The 20,000-nt window shown below is 40.5% G+C and overlaps 1 protein-coding gene across 5 annotated transcripts in view; it reads right to left on the reverse strand.

Moving 5' to 3' along the window:
- The window catches only part of akap6 (A kinase (PRKA) anchor protein 6), a 125,680-nt gene that overhangs the window by 97,404 nt on the left and 8,276 nt on the right, over positions 1-20,000 (reverse strand). Inside the window, exons 1-3 of one of the 5 annotated variants that reach the window (XM_015350176.2) lie at positions 13,970-14,195; positions 13,795-13,884; positions 8,919-9,279 (exon numbers count right to left, since the gene is read on the reverse strand). In XM_015350176.2, coding sequence (XP_015205662.2) covers positions 8,919-9,279; positions 13,795-13,829 — 396 coding nt within the window. In that variant the 5' untranslated portion in view covers positions 13,830-13,884; positions 13,970-14,195. Of the gene's footprint in view, positions 1-8,918; positions 9,280-10,829; positions 10,875-13,703; positions 13,885-13,969; positions 14,196-20,000 lie in introns of those variants that run through there. The other 4 variants (XM_069193037.1, XM_015350179.2, XM_015350177.2 and 1 more) reach the window with 4 other exon arrangements.

Consider the following 20,000-nt stretch of genomic DNA (forward strand, 5'->3'; position numbering starts at 1 on the left):
ATACCGCAGTTATACCAGTTACCAAAAACAAAAATGAAGTCAAAGGGCTATCAAAACTCGTGACTCATTTTACAAATGTTATTAATTTTTCACCTACTGAAATCCTGGGGAAACTATTGTAATCAATTAAATGAAAGAGGTAAGTGAAGAAATTAATAGCTCAGTGTAGAATGAAACCCAAAGGCACTACTGCTATCAAGGTCTAGGTTAGGGCTATTCCGGTTTACTGCTTTACAGCAATCAGGACTCAGCTCGGTGGTCATTCTGAAACCCGACCTGTGTGCTGGGATAAAGTGCATCACCACCACTGAGTGCAACACCTCTGTCCAAAATACAGTGGGGTGTTCCTTACCAGGCTGCACCAATGAATGTTCCAAAACAGCCCCACACAGGAAATCCAAAGAGAAATGAAAAAAAAAAACACTTCTTGCACCTCCAGAAGAGGAAACCTAAACGCTAAAGATGTTCATCCCTTGTCATGCAATTGTGGAATTTGACTGCAGCTGGATATTAAGAGTTTTTGTCTGCTGCTTATCCATCTCTATGTCATAACACTATGCCTTGCTAAAAGAAAGGTCTTCGGTTTGCCCTTTTCTTCCAGTCTACTGAAATATCCACCTCCTACAATATCTTTCACAAGCTTTCTCCCCTTTTTAAATAACACGTCCACCCACACCTTCACTCAGCTTGGCTTTCTGATTTCCTTAACACTCAGAGGTACTTTTACATCTCCAGAGACATACAGAAAGCACGTCTGCTTTTGTGTTTGCAGATCAAGAGCACAATGCACAGCTGCAGGTCTGGATTGGTCACCTGTTGTTTCCAGGCTCCTCTGTGTACAGACATGCCCACCTTTTGTCGCCTGGCTCAACAGGGGTTTGCACTGAGCCAGTTCTCGCCAGAGTCCACTGGATAATTCTAAAATCATCCTTGCCTGAACTGCAAGCCAATGTGTTTTGGTCTTGCAGACACTGTAAACAGAGCGATTTCTTTTATCCCTTTCTTGCTTGTGCCAGTTTCTTCCAGTACCATGCCATTTGACAGACAGATCTAGCTTCCAGAACCAAATTCCCAGGCAATGCGGTTACATCATTATAAATAAATTCATATGAGCAGCTGCTAGGCCCCTCTAGCTGTGGACTGACCTATAAGCCTTAGAAAAAAAAAACGAATAAAGAAAGAACATTCAGCTGTTTAGTTGTTTCCCACAATCTCTGCAAAAACACAGCCTCAGAACGAAAGACAGAAAAAAGGACCCAACCCATGGAAATTGGGCCGATGTCTCAGACAGATCAAAGCCTCTGACTGATTGCATTTTATGTTCATCTTGTTGCTTTAGGGCTGATGGTCAGAGCTGTATAAATGCCAATCCCCCCATGTGGCCACAGTCACAGAGTAGTCTTCACCACTGCTCCCATTCTGCATTCTGCACATGCCTGCATTGTACAGCCAGCCATCTGTGGGCTGTGGAAACTCCAGCCTCCTCCTGCCCCAGCAATGTGGAGATCCGTATGTACAGCATGTGTGGCTTTCCATTCAAATAACTTGCCCCTTTCAAAATGATATGTCTCAACTACTAGTTTATTTTTCAAACTACAAGTTCCTTTAAAAATGTCATATTTGTACTTTAGAACTACAAATAGTTCTACAAAACTCCTACAAATAGTTCTACAAAACTACAAAACTCTCCACTTAAACCTACGAATAGGATATCATGACCTTGTTGCATTTCTTGCAAATTGTCACAGCACTATGGGATCTTCAAAGACCACCAGGTCCAGACTTGCTTTAGCATCTCATTTGAAGGATGACACCTCCTATGGCACAGCGTCTCCTGTCACCACACTGCGGCCTCGGTTTGACAATACTGTTCCACAGGGAAGAGCACCGCCCCATCCCAGCCTGGAGCTGCCTACAGTGTGGGAACACTGCTGTTGGTGTGGGTTAAACAGTGTTAACAGCCAGATATGTCCTGACTGAGGAATGGGCCTTTAGGCCCCTTAACAGTTCATATCCAAAAATAGCATCAAGTCAGGCTGAAGAAGTCAGCTCCCGCTGCTGCCAGATCTTTCCACCCAGTGAAACACTGAGTGCAGCTGTATTTTTGGGACCCAGATTAATGTCTTCTGACCACCAACAAATAACACAGAACGATGACTCTAAGGGTTTGTTTTCATCATTTCACAGCCCCCAGGGGCACTTACTGTATATTATGAGTTACTATGTCAAGTAATACTTAGTACTACAATACTAAATAGTATACTATACGTCAGTTAAGATGAAAAATACTATACTATATGTAGTTCTGAATTTGTGTTTCATTTCCAAACACATCAGAATTTTTTAAGGCATTCTTTCAGACTTTAAACAAAATCTTTGCAGAATATCTGCAAAATGCAGTGAACTGGCAGTTAACTGTTACAACAAATATAAATAATAGCATGTGAGGATATTCATGTTTTAAGTCTTTGAAATCCAAAAGAGTTTATAGTGAAATAGAATAAGCAACAGCTTCTTTGAAAAACAATATATAAAATATTACTATTCATCCAAAGCACGTTCATCTCAAGTGTATAGAAATATTCCAAGCATTTGGCTTTTCACATTTTATCCAGTAGATGGCACTCCACTTTTAGGAATTATCTCAGGCCCACAGCCATAGGCAAGCTACTGTAACTTACTGGAAAAGATCATCTAAGAGTCTAGTTCTACCCAGCTGTACTTACACCCAGGGAACACAAACTGCATGTGAAGAATGTTTTTCTGCCGAATTTTCTGTTGTTACATCAACTGGCACAGAAAGCACTGACTGTGCTTAAACAGGAGTATGAAATACCAAATTCAAAAGACCGTATTTTTTCTTCCTTTGAACACTTCCCTTGAATTACAAGTGTTGGAATTGAAGTTATGACATCAGAAACTGCATCTGGCTCTTGATAGACCTCAGTGACTGGTTATAGGAGTTTGACTGTTTGCATCTAGTTAAGTGCAATACAAAAGAAAAAAAATGTCACTTAAAAGCCACATTTTAAAGGCTCTGTTAATAACCCCTGTCATTATCAAGACACAAAGATATATTTAAATAGGTTAACTCTGAGAAATAGTAAATAGATCACTGACTTCGTTTCCAATAGTATAATAATCAGATACAGAAAAGCAAACACCACAACTAACAAATGAGCTAAAATGAAAGTCATCTAAACTGCCATGATGGCAGTCAAAGACAGACTCCTAGTCCGTCTCAGAAGGAGAGACTCTCAAGATTAACATTTCATATTCACATAATATCCACTTTGTCAAAATCTCCAGCTGTTTTTCCGAATGTTCTTCTTCAATAACAACACATTTTGCCATGCCACACGACAATTTCTCATTTTTTGTGAAGATCAAATCTTTTTTATACTCCAACACTTATCTGCTCTAGGAATTAATGGGAAGTACTCAAACACGGCATCAGCCAGTGCTCGAATTTCGCTTCAGCTAAGGTAAGATGATAAGAAAATCAATTCTGCTCGTCACTGAGAAGCATATTCAGACATAAAAGGCAACTAAACAGCATGAATACAAATTCTTCTCACATTTCCGAGTGACTGAAAGCCAGCAGAGCATTGTTTCTGCCAGACAGTGACTCAAAATCTCAGCAGAAAGAAAATGTTCCCTGATTACAGACTGAGCTCTGTTGCCACAGGTTCAGAACTGGGTCATGTCTCTGGCTGACATCGACTGGGAATCCCCATGTGGCCGTACTCAGTGAAGGGCAGGCAGGGGGTATCAGTTGATCAGGGCTCTCAGTGTGTCACTCAGGGAGTCTCAGTGCCCCCTGTGGTGTCCTAGGCCCTTGCAGGTTTGTGGTTCTGTTGTTGAAGGACATGCCTCTTCTCCAATCAGTGGACAGGGGCGGTGCTGCCTGTGACATGTTAAAAGATGATTGGCTCAAAAGGTGGGTGGGTCAGAAAAGCCTCCCCACACTTCCTCATTCACCCTGTGTGAGGTTAAAAACATATAATTGGCTATTCCATATCGAGTGGGTATACCAAAATGATTGGCCTGAATTTAGAAAAAAGGTAATGCCTAAATTACTAGGTCAAAAAATAAATGACATAATCCCCAACTACTGTACTAGCCCAGTGTGCATTAATCCAGGCCAACATTCAGATAATGAAAATATTTGGAATCATTTCTCAGCATCAAGGCACTGGCAAACAGAACATTTTGCTTGATAAATAAAAAATATGTAATTTAGAAATTAAATTACACCATACCTGTTCAGTATCATACATACTGTATTTGATACAACTAATGAGAACAGAAAGTTGTGTTTGACCAATAGTGTTGACGTCTCTGCTACAGTCAAGGCAGACAGAGACATTGTCAGCATGAATCTTTTTCATTAGACAGCTTGTTCCTGTGGCTCTGGGAGATCGTCTGCTTCCAGCAGTCTGGAAGATATCAACAAGGATGCTGTACAATACATCATGCCAGTACCTCCCTCTAAAACACACCATGAGCCATTGTGGTTTAGCTAACTGTGTGTCACAGGAAATCACACTATTATGTGAGTCAATGTTCATCAAGTATCTGTATGACGTGAGGGAAAGAGCAGACTAGCTGGAGATGGAGCTGGAGTTTCTTGGAGACAACAAATAAAGGAGATGCAATTATATTTTTCACAAGCAAATCAAAACACACTGTTCAGCGCATCACATATCTTGCTGTCATATTCTATGTAGGAATTTCAGTAATTACAGAGTGCATAATAACACGCTTGACATCCAAGTTAATCCAAAAACATCTGCCCGTTTGTGTTGCAAACACACTACACTGCATTTCTGGAGTAATGAGTACTTAAGAGGGTTTAGTAACATGAAGAGTCTAGTTACACTAAAATAAAATCAAATTTCAACAGACCTATTCTTCTGTTCATTAAGAAATTTCTATGGGAGACCATTCCTGATACTAATTTTGAATTAGTGATTTCTAACACAGACATTTACTTTATTTTGAAATTAAAATATTAATTGAATGTAGCTGGGCCTAACAGCAAAGAGGCCTTTGAACATACTGCTCTGACATTTCAGTAACAGAACTGCACCTACTGATCTACAACTGAAAAGGAACACGGTCAATTAAAGACAGTCTTTGCACTGTACAGTCTCAAAAACAGGTTGGAAAAGACAGGAGCCAGACTCCATTTCCACTTCTACTCCAACGTTTTGAATCCTTGAAGATCAACTTACTGCATTACTGCATTGTACTGCATTAGCTCAAACTGTATTCCTCACTTGTGTTCCTTGAGAGCCACAATCCTAAATGTTTTATAGAAAACTCAAACTCCTGAGTAACTATAGACTCATAAACAGTTGTAATTCAGACATATTAAGTCACTAAAAGATTCAATTAAGGAGTCATAAAGGAGTCAAGAAGCAAGAGAACCAGAGAATGGAGTGAGGATCGTCAAGTTAAACTCAATACATGTCAGACCAGAGAAGAACATGAGTAATTCACTTAGTTTAACATATCAGATGATTAATTCTTCACAGTGAAAGTGTTCCAGGTCTTTAGTAATTGGTGATTTAGGGTGATTTGGATAGCCTGCTGGACTGGGGATCCCCAGGACCAGGGACGGAGACCCCTGATTTAGGTATTAAACCCACCATGATCTTTGTGGGTCCCTGGGAATTCTCATTGTGCTGCAGTAAAAACATGAATTTACCGTCTCAGGTGACCACATGACATGGAACTCTACAGCATGACTCAGGGAGTAGTACAGCATTGTGCTGGTTTTATGAGTTTCTGGTAGACTGAGCAGGTAGACAAGATGAGCTGAATGTTGATCTGTATCAAAGTAACTACAGAATCGTCCATGGAGAGTTTTATTTTTTCAAAAACAAATAGTTTTCTTGTTTTCTACTGCACTTTACTGGAAAAACTGTAACACGGGGAGGAGGAATCATTACTGGAGTTCTTCCATTTTTAATGTTAAGAGGATTATCAGTCAGACTCATTTGTTGCAGATGCACCACTGCTTCCAGTGCTGTTGCACAAGCTCACCATCAAGATGCTACCACCATCACTCTCGCAGCATTGACAGCTATGGGGATATTACACAGCATGAAGGAAAAAGAGGCATCTCCAGGCATTTGCTTCTGACATACATTAAAATGGCACGGAGCGTCTCTTTGACAGAAACCCATGGCACACGGGGGCGGAGAGGTGGCTCCGTGGCTCAGGATCTGCGCCTGTGTCTGGAAGGTTACCAGTTCAAATCTTGAAGCTGGCAGAGGACTCCTACTCTGTTGGGCCCCTGAGCAAGGCCCTTCACCCCAACTGCTCCAGGGGTGCCGTACAATGGCCGACCCTGCACTCTGACCCCCAGCTTCTCTCCCTGTCTGTGTGTCTGTGTCTCCATGGAGAAAAAGCTGGGGTATGCGAAAAGACAAATTCCTAATGCAAGAAATTGTATAGGGCTAATAAAGAAACATTATAATATATTATATTATATAACATTATAATTCAAAGTACACCCCTGTGCAAGACGAAGATATTAATTTTCCACGAAATGGTCTCACAAAATGAGAGCAGCCCTGGATAGCATTCTGGCCGGCTAACCAGCTGACTCTGATATCCTTCACTTCGATTTGTAATGACATCCCTCCAGGTAGAATTTAGTATTAGTGTGGCGGGCAGTCACAATCTGTTCCAAATTTAGGTCTGTTCCAGATCTGCTGATTTTATCATATCATATTAATTAGGCTGAAATAATATGGTGATTGATACTGATGCGGTGTTTATTATTTTTCTAAAATAATATAAAGGGGTAATCAAATTCAGTTCCTGGAAGGCCCAATGTCTTCTAGTTTTTGCCACACTTATGTTCTCATTTGGTTATTCTAATTATATAATTAGCTGCATAATGATAGTACAGTACTTCTAACCAGACTTTGAAGTCTTGTGTAATCAAGTATTAAAAACCTTAAGATAAATTACATATATATGCAATTGTCTAATTAAATAGATACTGTACACATCTGTTTTATTTAAAAGGTAGGTTAATTGTTTAATTGACTTTCCAGGTTGGAACTCTGGTGTCAGTTTTGTGATTGGGATTTTTTAAATATAAAAATTTGGATTGCAAGAATCTGATTGGTTTTCAACAAGAATATGAAAAGAGTATATCACAATAACTAATCGATTGAGACTTGATGTATACTCATCAATGTTCACTATCAGTTAAAGCCTGCTTCAGTAGAGGGTTTTCAGTGTTTACATTGTCTTTACCTCTTCGTATCTGTCCGTAACATATTTTGCTTTCAGTTTCATTAGCACTGCAGGGTCCAAAGAACTACAGCCAAAAGTGCAGATAGTTGTTTTCAGGTTGGGTTAGAAATCACCTAAACCTCTTTATTGATCAGTACTCTTTATCCTTACAGGTTGTCGATTTTAAGGCTGTTGGTTGAGGTCCAGAGAGCAAGATCACATTCAACACAGTGTTAAATCACAATAAGGTTTCTTCACATGGCTGTAAAAACATGGAGACATGGACAGAGGTAAGAAAGAATCAGGGCTGTGTGGTGTCTGCCAGTCAGTGCATAGCACAAGAATAAGACACTCACTTTACATATTACAACCTCAACGTAATACTAATAGGCTTCTACAATAAGCAGAGACTGGCAGCTCAGAAGTCAGCTGCCTGGGCTCTCAAACACCGGACAGGAAAGAAATATACCACTGCAGTAGACTCAGACACCCGCCGAAATGATCTGCTGGGATCAGCATTTGCTACTGCAGGTGTTTTTCAAATATTATTAACCAGTTCCATAAAGATTAATCAAAATTTAGAAAATAGTTAGAAACTTAATATATGATTTTTTTTATCCTTACAAGGCGAAATGTAATCCGGATAAAACACACGTTATAGTGTGTAATGTCTGATAGGAGAAACAGTAAGAAATGAGGCAGGGAATTCATTAACAAGAGAATTTGACAGATCTCGAGTTTTTAACCCATAACCACAAATAATACCCCACCAGCAACTGAGGCATCTATCTGTTCCGTGTTTCTTCAGTTTGACCATTTGGAATTAAAATGATTTAAACTGTGAATCTGCTCTAAGACTGGAGCAGCAGGTTGTGAAATCTGAACTGGATGCAATACATCCTTTACCATCAGTCGCTTCTCTTAGAATGTACGCTGTCCCAAATTTACGTGTTTGAATGCAACCGATTATGATTATTGGTACAGTTGATGCACCCACCCTGTAGGAACCTGTGAGCTTAAGCACCACGCTCCAGGCAAGACAGTGACTGAGGCTGGCGTCACCTACAGTGGATAACCAATTACGCATGACTTGCAAACCGACACAATTAGTATTTCAGTATTTGCTGTCAGTTGGCTATTATCAGCATTTCCTGTGAGCTGCAGCTGAGAACGAGAAATAGAAAAGGCATGTAATTAATTTCTTTCTGATTTTTTTTTATTCAGTTCCACATCGAGAGCATTCAGTCTATGCCTCTGTGCTGCCAGACCACACTATTCCCATCATTCACTATTACAGCATCCATATGCCACTGGTGAGCATGTTTATGAGCATCTCAGAGTTAATTAGGAGGATGTGACTGGTTTATTCTTCTTTTCAGTATAGCAGCTGGTTTTCCCAGGTGGTCTCCTTTCTCAGACTCGACCCCCTAGTGCTATTCATCTAGAAAATAAAATCCCAAAACAGAATGAAATCTTCCATCAAACACCCCTGCCTCAGCAGGACTGCTACAGGTCAGTCAAGTCTTATTGTTATCGTGGGAGTAAACACACACAATGATTAGCCTGACCACGCTATTGAGAGCCATTGAGGAGTTTCAGTTCCTCATAAAAACACCTATAGGCTCTGCAGGACCAGGGTTTTCCACCCGGCTGTCCCTCACCTTGAGCTGCACCAGGTGGACGTCCACGTGCTTGTTGTGAGCGTCCTGGTGGACGGAGTGGGTGAGGTCGCGCACCCTGTCCGCGGTGCAGCGCAGCCAGGTCTCGATTTCGGGCAGGTGCAGGACGACCTTCCAGTCCGCCCCCGTGTGCAGCGGCGGGGGCTTGTCGTAGCGCTGGGCGGGGCCGGCCTCCTTCGCCAGCTCCCCCCCCCTGCCCTCCTCCTCCTCCTCCTCCGCCGCCTTGCGCGGCTCGACGGTGGGAGTGACAGTGGTGATCATGGGCGACACGGCTTCGGTGGCCATTGGAGACACTGCGATACTCATGGCAAAAACGACTAGGTCCTGGGGACGCCTTCTGGTTCTGGCGAGGGAAAAGAGAAACAATACTCAGGAATAAATAAGGACAGGGAGAAGAACAGCTGGAAGTGGTATTTCTGGACACCCATCCTCCATCACCCTCTCTCCTACGCTTCTTTAAAGTGAATTGGTTAACTGTATCTTTGCACAGGCTGACCCTTTTGCTGTAAACAGAGTAAATGTTCATTTTGTGTTTGGTGTTTTGATCTTTTTCAGGTTATTTACCATTGGATATGATCAATGCACAGTAGGTAGCAGTCTGTTTCTCTGTGCATCTCCGTGTTTTGCATGAAACAGTTTACTGGACAATAAACTGTCTGTCCATTTGTCATTTGTATTTCCTTTTCTGTATGTTTCAGCACATTAGATTGTTCCCATTGTGTCCTGCCAATGTATATTTTATAAACCAAAGGCCACACCTCTGTACGGACAGACGTCACATATTTAGATACCCTAAATACTGTATCCTATTTTGAACTTTGGGCATTAGTGAAAGCATTAAAAAACAAATATTTGAAATACTATCAGATATTCAATATGACCAATAAATAGCTGGGTTACAATGAGTAGAGAAATTAAGTAGATACATGCACTAAATACAGATACACGCAGAAACAATACCCTGTCCAGTAACAGCGCTATCCCAGCTGTAATTACTGTTTCATTTTTAATTCCCTCGAATCGCACTGCCATCCATCAGAGGTTATCATTTCACAGCCAGAATTGTGGGTTGCCTGCAAATCCCACAGCTGTTAATGAGCTGCAGGGCTGGAAGACCTTGCAGGCTGCAGCCCCTTGCTAATCTGCCCAGCGTGAATGGCTCTGTATCTCAACGTGTGCCCTTACCGTACAGAGAAATCTAAGACTCCTGGCAGATCACTTTTAAGGAGGAAGCAATCAACGCAACATATCAAGCACAAGGTTCCTCTTTCTCGCATTCAAAGCCTCAAATTTCCTGTTTGCTCTGACCTTTGGTTCTCCTTTGCTGTCCTCTACAATCAGACACCTTTATCACAGAGACTCACATTGTACCTAACATCAGCTCTCTTGGAACACACAAAGCTCCTTACTGTTAAGCAGACAGTTATATTACACTTTGTTTTATAATTTCATACGGAATATTAATGCTGTAGCTTTGCACTTTATTTAAATATATTCTTCCGGAGATTCTCTTCATTCTCTTGAACATGTGCAGGTGTAAATATTTCAGAGAAAAGGTATCAAACAGTGCACTGAGACAGTTCAGCCTTTATGAAACTCCACATGATAGAAAACAAAGTATCTGTTTAATTTGAGCTCATACGTTATTTGGTCCTTGATCATACATTTCCATAGCTTTGAACAAACACCAGAATTGAGACGATCAGCGTCTGGACGATTTGAAAACTGGATTTGGCTTTAACATGCTCAGCGAGTTATGACCTTGCAGGCCTTGATGGCCTGGATATCAGAACTCCAACAGCAGGTGGAAAGAACAAAGGCTACTGAAAAGGCATTAACAGAGTAGCAGGATGTGTGAAAAATGAAAACACCAGGAAAAGGGATGTTCCTTACTTGTATGTATTCATACTTAGGTGGAAGTGGTTCAGGTGGGTAGCTGCGTCAGCATGCGTAGGCTGCAAAAGAACAAGTAAAGGTTTATACCTGTGCTGAAAAGAGAAGAGAGAAAACACAACGTTTCGGCTGTGGAGCCTTCTTCAGGTGTAAGCCTTTACAGGTGCTTACAGAAGAAGGCTCCACAGCGGAAACGTTGTGTTTTCTTTCTTCTCTATCCAGCATGGAATAAACCTTTACTTGTTCCTTCACACTTAGGTAGGTGTGTCTCAGGGTTTGTTCTTCACAGTGAAACACTTCTAGACTCTGCTGCGTAACCAATTAATACGACTCAGTGTAACTGCACTGTTAGTTAGGACATTTCAGGAGGCTTTACACACAGTATGAATTCTGAAAGAAAAACTTACAAAGCTTCAAAAATGAGTTTCAAACATTAAACACTGCATCCCTAACACCTCTCCGTTGGCTCTGGCTCACCATAGTTTACGACATAAAGCACACTGCTCATCGGAGGGCCCGCTTCAAACATCGAGAGTAACTGAAACAGGCTCAAAAATTCCATCCATCCACAAATTTCACTGCCGACAAATTCTTTCAAGCCACCCTGTTTTGATGGCATTGTTAGAAAATCTGCTTCCAAAAAACCTTTTGTGCTTGTCTAAAAAAAAAAAAAAAAAAAAACAGAACAAAAATATTTATTGATGAAAACCGCCGCTAGGCTGAGAATTCCGAGATGACTTTCAAAGTCTGAAGCCAAAAAAAATATCTTGCTCTGAAGATCGGCCTCATGCTGGAGCCACTCATACTTTGTGCAGACGGTGAAGCCCAGGCAATATGTTATTAGTGTCTGTAAGGGCAGAAATCTCTCCCTCCTCCATGTATCACATTACATACACTACAGCATAATGGACAAATAAGATGTGCAAGAAAGAGCTAAGAGAAACAACGTGATGGATTCAGTAATGAAGGTGAAAGCATGCATCATGTAAACACAACAAGGTAACATACAAATGAATTATTCAAAACTGCTCCATTAATCTGATCTTTGAACACGTTACACAACAGATAATGAGCATACAAGACGGGTGAATGGCCTTGCTTGTGGACTAAGAGGTTTTGACTCTGCTGGGATACTGTACGTAATTTAGGTGACTTGGCATCCTGTTATGACGCTCAACGTGTACAGGAGTCGAATTCTCCTGATTTATTTAGAGAAGGCAAAACCAAAGTTAACCCTGCAGAAGGTTCAAGGAAGATTTTATTCCTTATGTCTGAATTTTTAATAGCAGGGTTGAAAACCACTAGGAAGCTGAGAGGCAGACCTTTAAATAAATATGCGGTGTTTTTCTTTTGTGTTATCCTAAAAAGTGAACAAAAGGAATGTTCCACCCCAATCAGTAGAAAACCCAGCATAACCTTAGAATGCTGTTAACACCAGTATTATCTGAAAATGCTTTATTTGTAAGTAGAATAAGAAAACAAAAATGCTATTTTTAAAGAATCATATTTTCAGGACATGGCAGTGAATCATCAGATCTTTGCCAGAATTAGCATATGAAGCAAAGAAATAAACCAATGGTACTGTAGATGTCTGTGGAACTCATTTGGCATGCACTGTTTCAAACCAAGAGCAGTTCACAATTCTAAAAGCATAATGAGTACATGAAATGCTTATTATCAGTTCTCCATGCCACTGCGGAGTGTCTGATTACCACTGTGGGTGTTTTCTTGTCCTCATAATTATACAAGGGCACTGAAGGAGCCAGTGACCACCTGGCCTGTATTCTACATCATGCAAAAGCTTGTTTGAAATGTGGGCCACGTGCCTTAGCCACGGACTTGACATGTTTAGTCCCTGACTGCTCTACCTTCAGCGACTCTGCAGAGACTCTACAAAAGTAACACTTGTTCCCTTTCCACAGTCACGTGACTCACAAGGGCAGTGCCACCGTTAGACAACTGCTAAAAATACCTCCTTTCTCACACACAGAAAAATGTACAGCAGCCTTGTGAGGAACAGGCCATAATGTTGGATCCAAATAGGTCAAATGGTGGTAAAAATGACTGACCATGATCAATTACTGGTAACAACACAGACACAGGTACTGAAGAACAAGCTGCAAAACGAGTCATGCTTTCCACCTGATTTATAAATTCTAGACATGTGCTTTGTTCCTGACTGCTCTACAGAGCCTATGAAATGAAACTTTCAAATAGAGGTGGAGTGGAAGACCAGCCCTGATGAGCTGCTTCCTGTGATTTTGTCCACACTCTCCCGAAGGATGGCAAATAGTGCTGCTGTTCGGAGATTCCTCATCCCGGGAGTTTGATTCTGTGTCCAGGGCCCAACACACACAGAGACTCCCTTGGCCGATCTGATGCATGATGCCAGCGCTGGGCTCTGAACCGCTGGCCCTTCCTGGACACTTCCTGTGTATGAAACATGACCTTTGCTTACTACGTAAAACACTATTACACTCGTTTTAAAAGTAGATTCCTACAGTGATGTGCTGTTTCTGCCACCTTCACTGACATCTGCTACGGCACAAGCTTCGCTGTAAGAGGGGGAAGGTTTCTTTCCCAGGTTATAGAAGTTATTGGGGGATGGGGCAGACCCCTCTGAAGGATTTGCACCCAGCACAGCTAGGGGAGCAATACAGGCTCAACAGACCAGCACAAAATTCCAGTGAGTGGTGGGCTCTGTATTTACAGTAGCGGTTGGCTTTCACTGTAGTCATTAAAACGAAAATGACCACTTGACAACAGTTGCTTGAAGAAACAGAAAAAACGGCCATTCATTAACGTTTCGTTATTAAAGTAGCTGTTGAATTGCTTTTTATCAGTACCTAGCCCACTACTGTGGTCAAAACAGACCTGAATTCCACCAGCTCCTGCGCCTGGATGACACTAAATGACCTGTGGAAGCTGTCAGTCCGTGACCCGTCAGCTCGGGGGACGCCACTACCTGAGTATCCCTTCTGCGCTGTGATGCCACAGCATCCAACCTGCAGCTCAGGGTTCTTTATGTAAGGAGTGGCACGGACAACAGACTTTCCTGCCATAAAAAGAAAAAAAACCACTCTCGTAAGAGTATTCATAATCAAATTAATAGCTTTACAGGAAAAAAATAAATCACATACCAGCCTGGAGCTCCATATCACAATACAGTCTTAGGGTACTCGCTGTCAGTTCCCAGATGTAAAAGTACACATCCTGGGGCTGGAATAAATAAATTGCAGTCTAAAGCCACTTAAATCCACATGTCCATTTGATAAGAAGCCACAAAAGATGTAGGAGCGGACCAGGAGCAGACGATACATCAGGTCTACGACGGACAGAAGCCACTTCTCTCTGTCTGTGCTCCTGCCTGCTGCCCGTGAAAATCTGCAGCACTCTCCACTTGTGCGCCTGTGAGCCGTGCCAGGCCCCTCCCCCCTCCCCTGCTCCACTCACGAGCAGCCCACTGAGGCCCTGGCCAATGGGCACTGAAGCAGGCTGCTGTGCTTCTGTAGATGGCAGCCGCTCACGGGAAAGATGCAGTACACATGTGCTGTACGCACTATACACAGCCAAACAGGGCAAGATCTCTGTGTGCACAGGGAAGACCTGGGGTGAACTGAATTCATGAGCTGCACCTTTCAGGAAGAACAGATAGAAAGGCACATCTGGAAATTCCAACAAAAAATTACGTTTAATATTGTTTAGGATTTTTTTTTCTTACCATGTTCCCAAAAGAAACCTCTGCAAAAGTCACACATGAACTGGTATCAATTCACAGCGATAATGCACGCTATGGAGGGGCCCATTAAGATAATTATCAGGTCAGCTGCTGTCCTATTCTGTGTCGAGATAAATAGTTTTATCTTGGTGCTGAGTTGTTTCAGACGGGCTCTTATTCATTCCCATTCTCCAAGTTACGCCCCGAGCAGGGAAATACAGTTGAGGCTGACCTCGTTGCCGATGACTAAGGAGATCTCTTTAAGGCCCCAGTCTGGCTAAACAAAAATACGGTTCACCGAAGCACAGATTCATTAAGCACAATGATTGTAGAATAGGCCAGTTTTCATCAGGGCTGTGCTGCATAGACCAAGCACATGTTAATGAGTTCTAATCTGCTCTAACAGACAGAGCATCATTAACAATAATGAGCCGGGAAGACCTAGAAACCTTTAGTTTTATTTAATTTTGCCTAAATGAATGGTCATCCTACTAGGCAAATAACTGCAGTCTTTACTAAAATTAGTCCTGTTTTTTTTTTAATTAGTAAACCCTTGTGCCATTTGAAGCTCTATTTTCCTCCATCCAGAAATACCACATTTCCAAGTGCACACAAAAGTGCTGTTTTCACACTTGGAGGCACGTGTCGAAAGTGAGACTTAAGTGTGTTTCTGTCATTTATAAAGACTCTAATTAAGAGGAAATGTTTACAATATTTAGGCTCATTAGACTTGCACTTTTTGCGGTGCTGTACAGATAAAAAATAAAGTGTGATATTTTTTCTAAAGCTGTTCCGGTGGAGTCACAGGCAAACAAGAACAACAGAAGAACTTCACAGCCCCCTTTGTCTCTGCATAAGTCATGGAAATGTGAATTGTATCCTATTCTGCACAAGAAAAAAAAATACTGTAATGATTACAACACTGAAAGCAGGAAACCAGTTTCAAATAATCTTCCAGTTAAAACAACACAGAAAATTAAATATGATTAGTAAAAAGGGAAAGGTCGTTTCAGGCGGCCGGAATGCATATATCTTAACAGTTATAAAAATGTTTAAAATGAGATAAGGCATTCAGTTCCTAAAGCTGAATGCAAATTTTATTTTTTGCTTTATTCAGTATTAACCTTCCAAGTTTGTTTTTTATAGTTGTAAGGAAGTTTGTGGAACAGGAGCCGTCTAGTCCAATGGAACTAAACAGGTATTTCAGTGTGATTCTTAAAAACACTGTAAAATTATGCTGACAGCAAAGAAATGTGATAATGTTCTATTATCAGTTGAGTTTAATGAGAATGCAGCATAAATGGACACTAAACCAGAATATTACTACCAAGTTCAGTAACAAATAAAAGCAACTAAAAACTATAACAGAAATGAAGTTACTACACTTAGGGCAGGTCACTGCATGTCTAAGTCTAAAATGAATTTCTATGGACATATTTATATTTATGCAAGATTAATATTTCCCTGTGCCACACTGAAATTTAAAAAGATGCTATCCTTGAACCGACACAGCAAAGCATGTGGTATGGTTATTACATTTTACGTCTTGGCACTCACAACAAAATGAAGATGTCTATTTATATGCATCCCATATTTTTAATCCGAAAACTGATTATTAAGCAATGGCGAATTACAGAACATTTTAATTCCTGTATCTTGAATTATGTGTGGAGCTTAATGGTTTCTCGTGCTACTTTTAGAAGCAGCACTGTGTAGATCACTTTGTGAATTCTATTATGGTCTTGAAATGCAGGGCTCACTGACACCTGCAAGTAACCCTTTAGGAATTGAATTCAGACAACATGTTCAGATGAGATTCTGACAGGACACAAGTTCAAAGCATATGGGTTTGCTTCGTTTACAATTGAAAGAATAATTGTCAAATCCTGTATTTGGTTTATCATGCTAATGTGGGCAGTCCAAGGGCACTCACACTGCTGATCAAGGTCATTCTCTTCCTCTAGGGAAACCCCACAGTGTATAGATTAGCTGTTTTTTCACACCAAGTTCAAAATGAATCCTGTAAACTGTGAATAGATGTTGGCAAATAAGATATTCATATTGCTGTACAGGACAAGTTCATTATTCCAGAATCTAGATCATTGATGATAAAGTAGAAAGAGCAGCTGACCAAATACCCGTCCCTGTGGCACTGCACTGATGACATCGTCATTAGGAGTAGGGCCATGAAAGAGAATTTCCTGTGCTTTACAGCAGACTCCAAATGAGACTCAAGTGCTCACTGACTGAAATGTATTCGGAAGCATATAAACTAACATGCAGTAATCCCTTACCTTCTCCTGAGGCACACTGTTAGAAAGCATTGATGCTTGAACAAACTACTTCACGAACAGTGTTAGACATCATATAAATTCCTTCCTCACAAACACCCCATATTCACAAGCTGTAAATGAACACTTATAAACTGGACTGGAGATATTAATTTTAAAGGCTAATCCATCATCCAGTTAAAGAGAAACTGGTAGCACATTCGGTTGTGTTGTGTGTGCTGCTTGTAAACATTTCAGTTTATTAATGACTAATGCTCAAGACGTAGGTAAAATGAAACATTATAGCTGAAGCTGATTGATGAGAGTTTGAGAATAATTTTTTTTTTAGGGGGGAGAGTTAGTCTGTCTTCATTTCAGATTTATTCTCTACAAAGCAATGATAACATGATGGTATGTGTTAGCACGCCACATCTGGGAATTAAATCTCTTTGTACATTTCATGAAGTCTACCTGCCTCTAGTGCCACTTTAGACACGTAACAGCACTACCATCAAAAGTCAGTATTACTGCTGATTAGAACAGAATCAACTTCTGATAAACTACAGCGGCTGCCAAGTATTTTAGAATGGGCTGGATTAATGCTAACTAATCCGTATAATCATTGAACAACATGTGCTGTAAAAGATTAATCTTTTCAAATATCACATTCCAATTACTAAAACAAAGCATTCACACAAGTGTCCCTTTGCTTGGTGTGCAAGGGCTGTTTTATTCATTTTCTGAAGCGTCATTTGTTCCAGTTTCATCATTCATTGGTTCATCATTTCTGGGTCAGTTTTTTTTGTGGCAGCATTAATTGCCTCCAGACTACAGCTCCATGAATGTGTCTCTAGATGTTAAGAGGCATGTTCACTCATGTGAATGCACTGTCTTTGCATGTTTGTTTTTTGGGGTGGGATAAGTTTACTTTTAAACGCTATAAGATCGTACAAAAATGATCCCCTCTTCTGCCATGGCTACCTGTTTTGAAAGACATTTCATTAGGTCGTACCGCTTCACAGGTAAACAACAGGTCATGACTCAGCCTGGGCAATATGGTAATGAAGAGAGCACATACAGTACTGTACTATTAAACACATTTTGAATTCTAATCACTGAAGAAAATTAAACACTGCTTCCCCAACAAAGTAAAAAACATTTGCATTTATTTTTCCATAATTGGGCCTTTTCCTTTTCTGGCACAAGGCTACACAACTTAAATAATTTAACACTTAATGCTGCAGGACTGAGTGAATCTCAAAGGAATCTTATTAAAAATCCTGCCTTGGAATCATCGTTCAGCATCCGCTTATCAGTTAAGGCTCGTACCAAGTGCACAGACGCTTTTTAATATAAACAGCTGCACCTAAAGGACATGATTTACAGAGGAAAACATATTTATTTTAAGCACAAACAGAAATGTATACTATGTTTTAATCCCAGCTTTCCTTAAAATACTCTAACCATGTATCAGGTGATCTTACTCAATAACAGTGCTGTACCTCCCCCTTCCCCTGTACTAAAGGCACAGTAAGATATTCTGGTATTGATTGAGCCTCCTATCAATCACAGGCATGGCTCCCAATAAAAAAGTGCAGAACGTAATTGATCTACCAAGTGGCTGAGAGCAACATCCGGGAGGAGAGAATGTAAAATTTCATGTCCCAAAAAGGGACACCATCAAAAACAAAAAATAACACACAGTACATCTGCCTTAAAAAGCGTGTTGTATTCATAGCCCACCTTTATGCAGAACAAAGGAGGCTCCATGTTCCTTTCTGTCAAAAACAAAAATAAAAAACTCTCCATCTGTTGTAAATGACTTCTTATACTCACCCATCATTTGTTATTTTATCATTTGGTACCATATAGACTTTAATTCTTTTTGCACTGATGTGGGATCCAAATAATCCAAAATTTACTTCATGGATTACGGAGCTCAAACAAGCAGGGTTTCAGTGTCATGTGGGATAGGCTGGCTTTTCTGCTGAAATGATAAAAACTCTGCAATTACTGAAACCTGTTATTGTTACACAAGGGGTTCATCCCACGTGCTGACCCAAAGAACTTCAAATAAAAAGCAACCAGCTCAGAAATGCATGAAACTGCGTGAGATTTTAGTCGCAATATTATAAAGACCAAAATCACAATGGTGATTGCAGTTTAGATTTTAATATGAAATACCTTGGGCAAATTGTAAATGTAACAACTTGAAAATGTGTACTTGTATTTAAAGGCAATAAAAGACTTAATCTGAAAATGTTAAATACAGAGTAGATTGGACACATTAATGTACAGGAAATTTAATCTGATATATTTTCCTAGAGGTGAGTAGAACACAAGTTAAACTATGGTGAAGGCTCACAGTGCATTTCATTTTCTGCACAATTTAGTTTACCAGCATATGCTTCCCCAGCATTTTAAAAATAAACTCTAGATGCTGATGTTATCTAACTGAATCAGCAAACAGAAATTGTAGCTTTCAGAAAATCTGTTTTTTTGCACACGTGGCTTTCTTTATGCACATAGAATTGATCGTATCAATAACTCATTCCTGACCTCTGACCCCCAGTCTACGTTAACCAGTTCTGTGCTACAATTCCAATATTGACAGTGTATCCATCTGTGGTCAGATGCCACTGGAAATGATCGTTTTTATTAAGATTGAATACATTGATCACTGCGGGTATTTTCAATTTTATTTAACAATGATCATGTGATTAATGAAATCCATAGCTGTTGTTATTTCACTTCCCGTCCCCTTTCTAATAGCTCCATAGGGTGCAGAGTGGGACCCCAGGTCCCAGTGATTGCCAGGCAGCAATGCTAACCACTTCACCACTGTGCCACCCTTCTTGATACCATTAATGTTACAGAAATATAGGACATGTAAAAATGGATGAAATTCTTGAACACTCTTCATTTGAAAATGTGATAAAACATAAATAACAATGAAAGCTAAGCGTTACCACTTATCTAATCACTTGAGTAGTTTTCTTTATTCCCCTGATTGCTGCACTTTTTTAAAATTTCTTTTTATTAAGTGAAAAACTAACAAGCTCTTTCACGGCCGCTTGACTAACAGAACAGGACGCTCTGAAATCATTGCCTCAGAACAGGCAGGGCTAATTTACAAACATGCGCCTACAGCACCTTCATGCTCGCCTTCTTAATTAAAAGGTG

This window comes from Lepisosteus oculatus, chromosome 8 (assembly GCF_040954835.1).
Source record: "Lepisosteus oculatus isolate fLepOcu1 chromosome 8, fLepOcu1.hap2, whole genome shotgun sequence".
Lineage (NCBI taxonomy): Eukaryota > Metazoa > Chordata > Actinopteri > Semionotiformes > Lepisosteidae > Lepisosteus > Lepisosteus oculatus.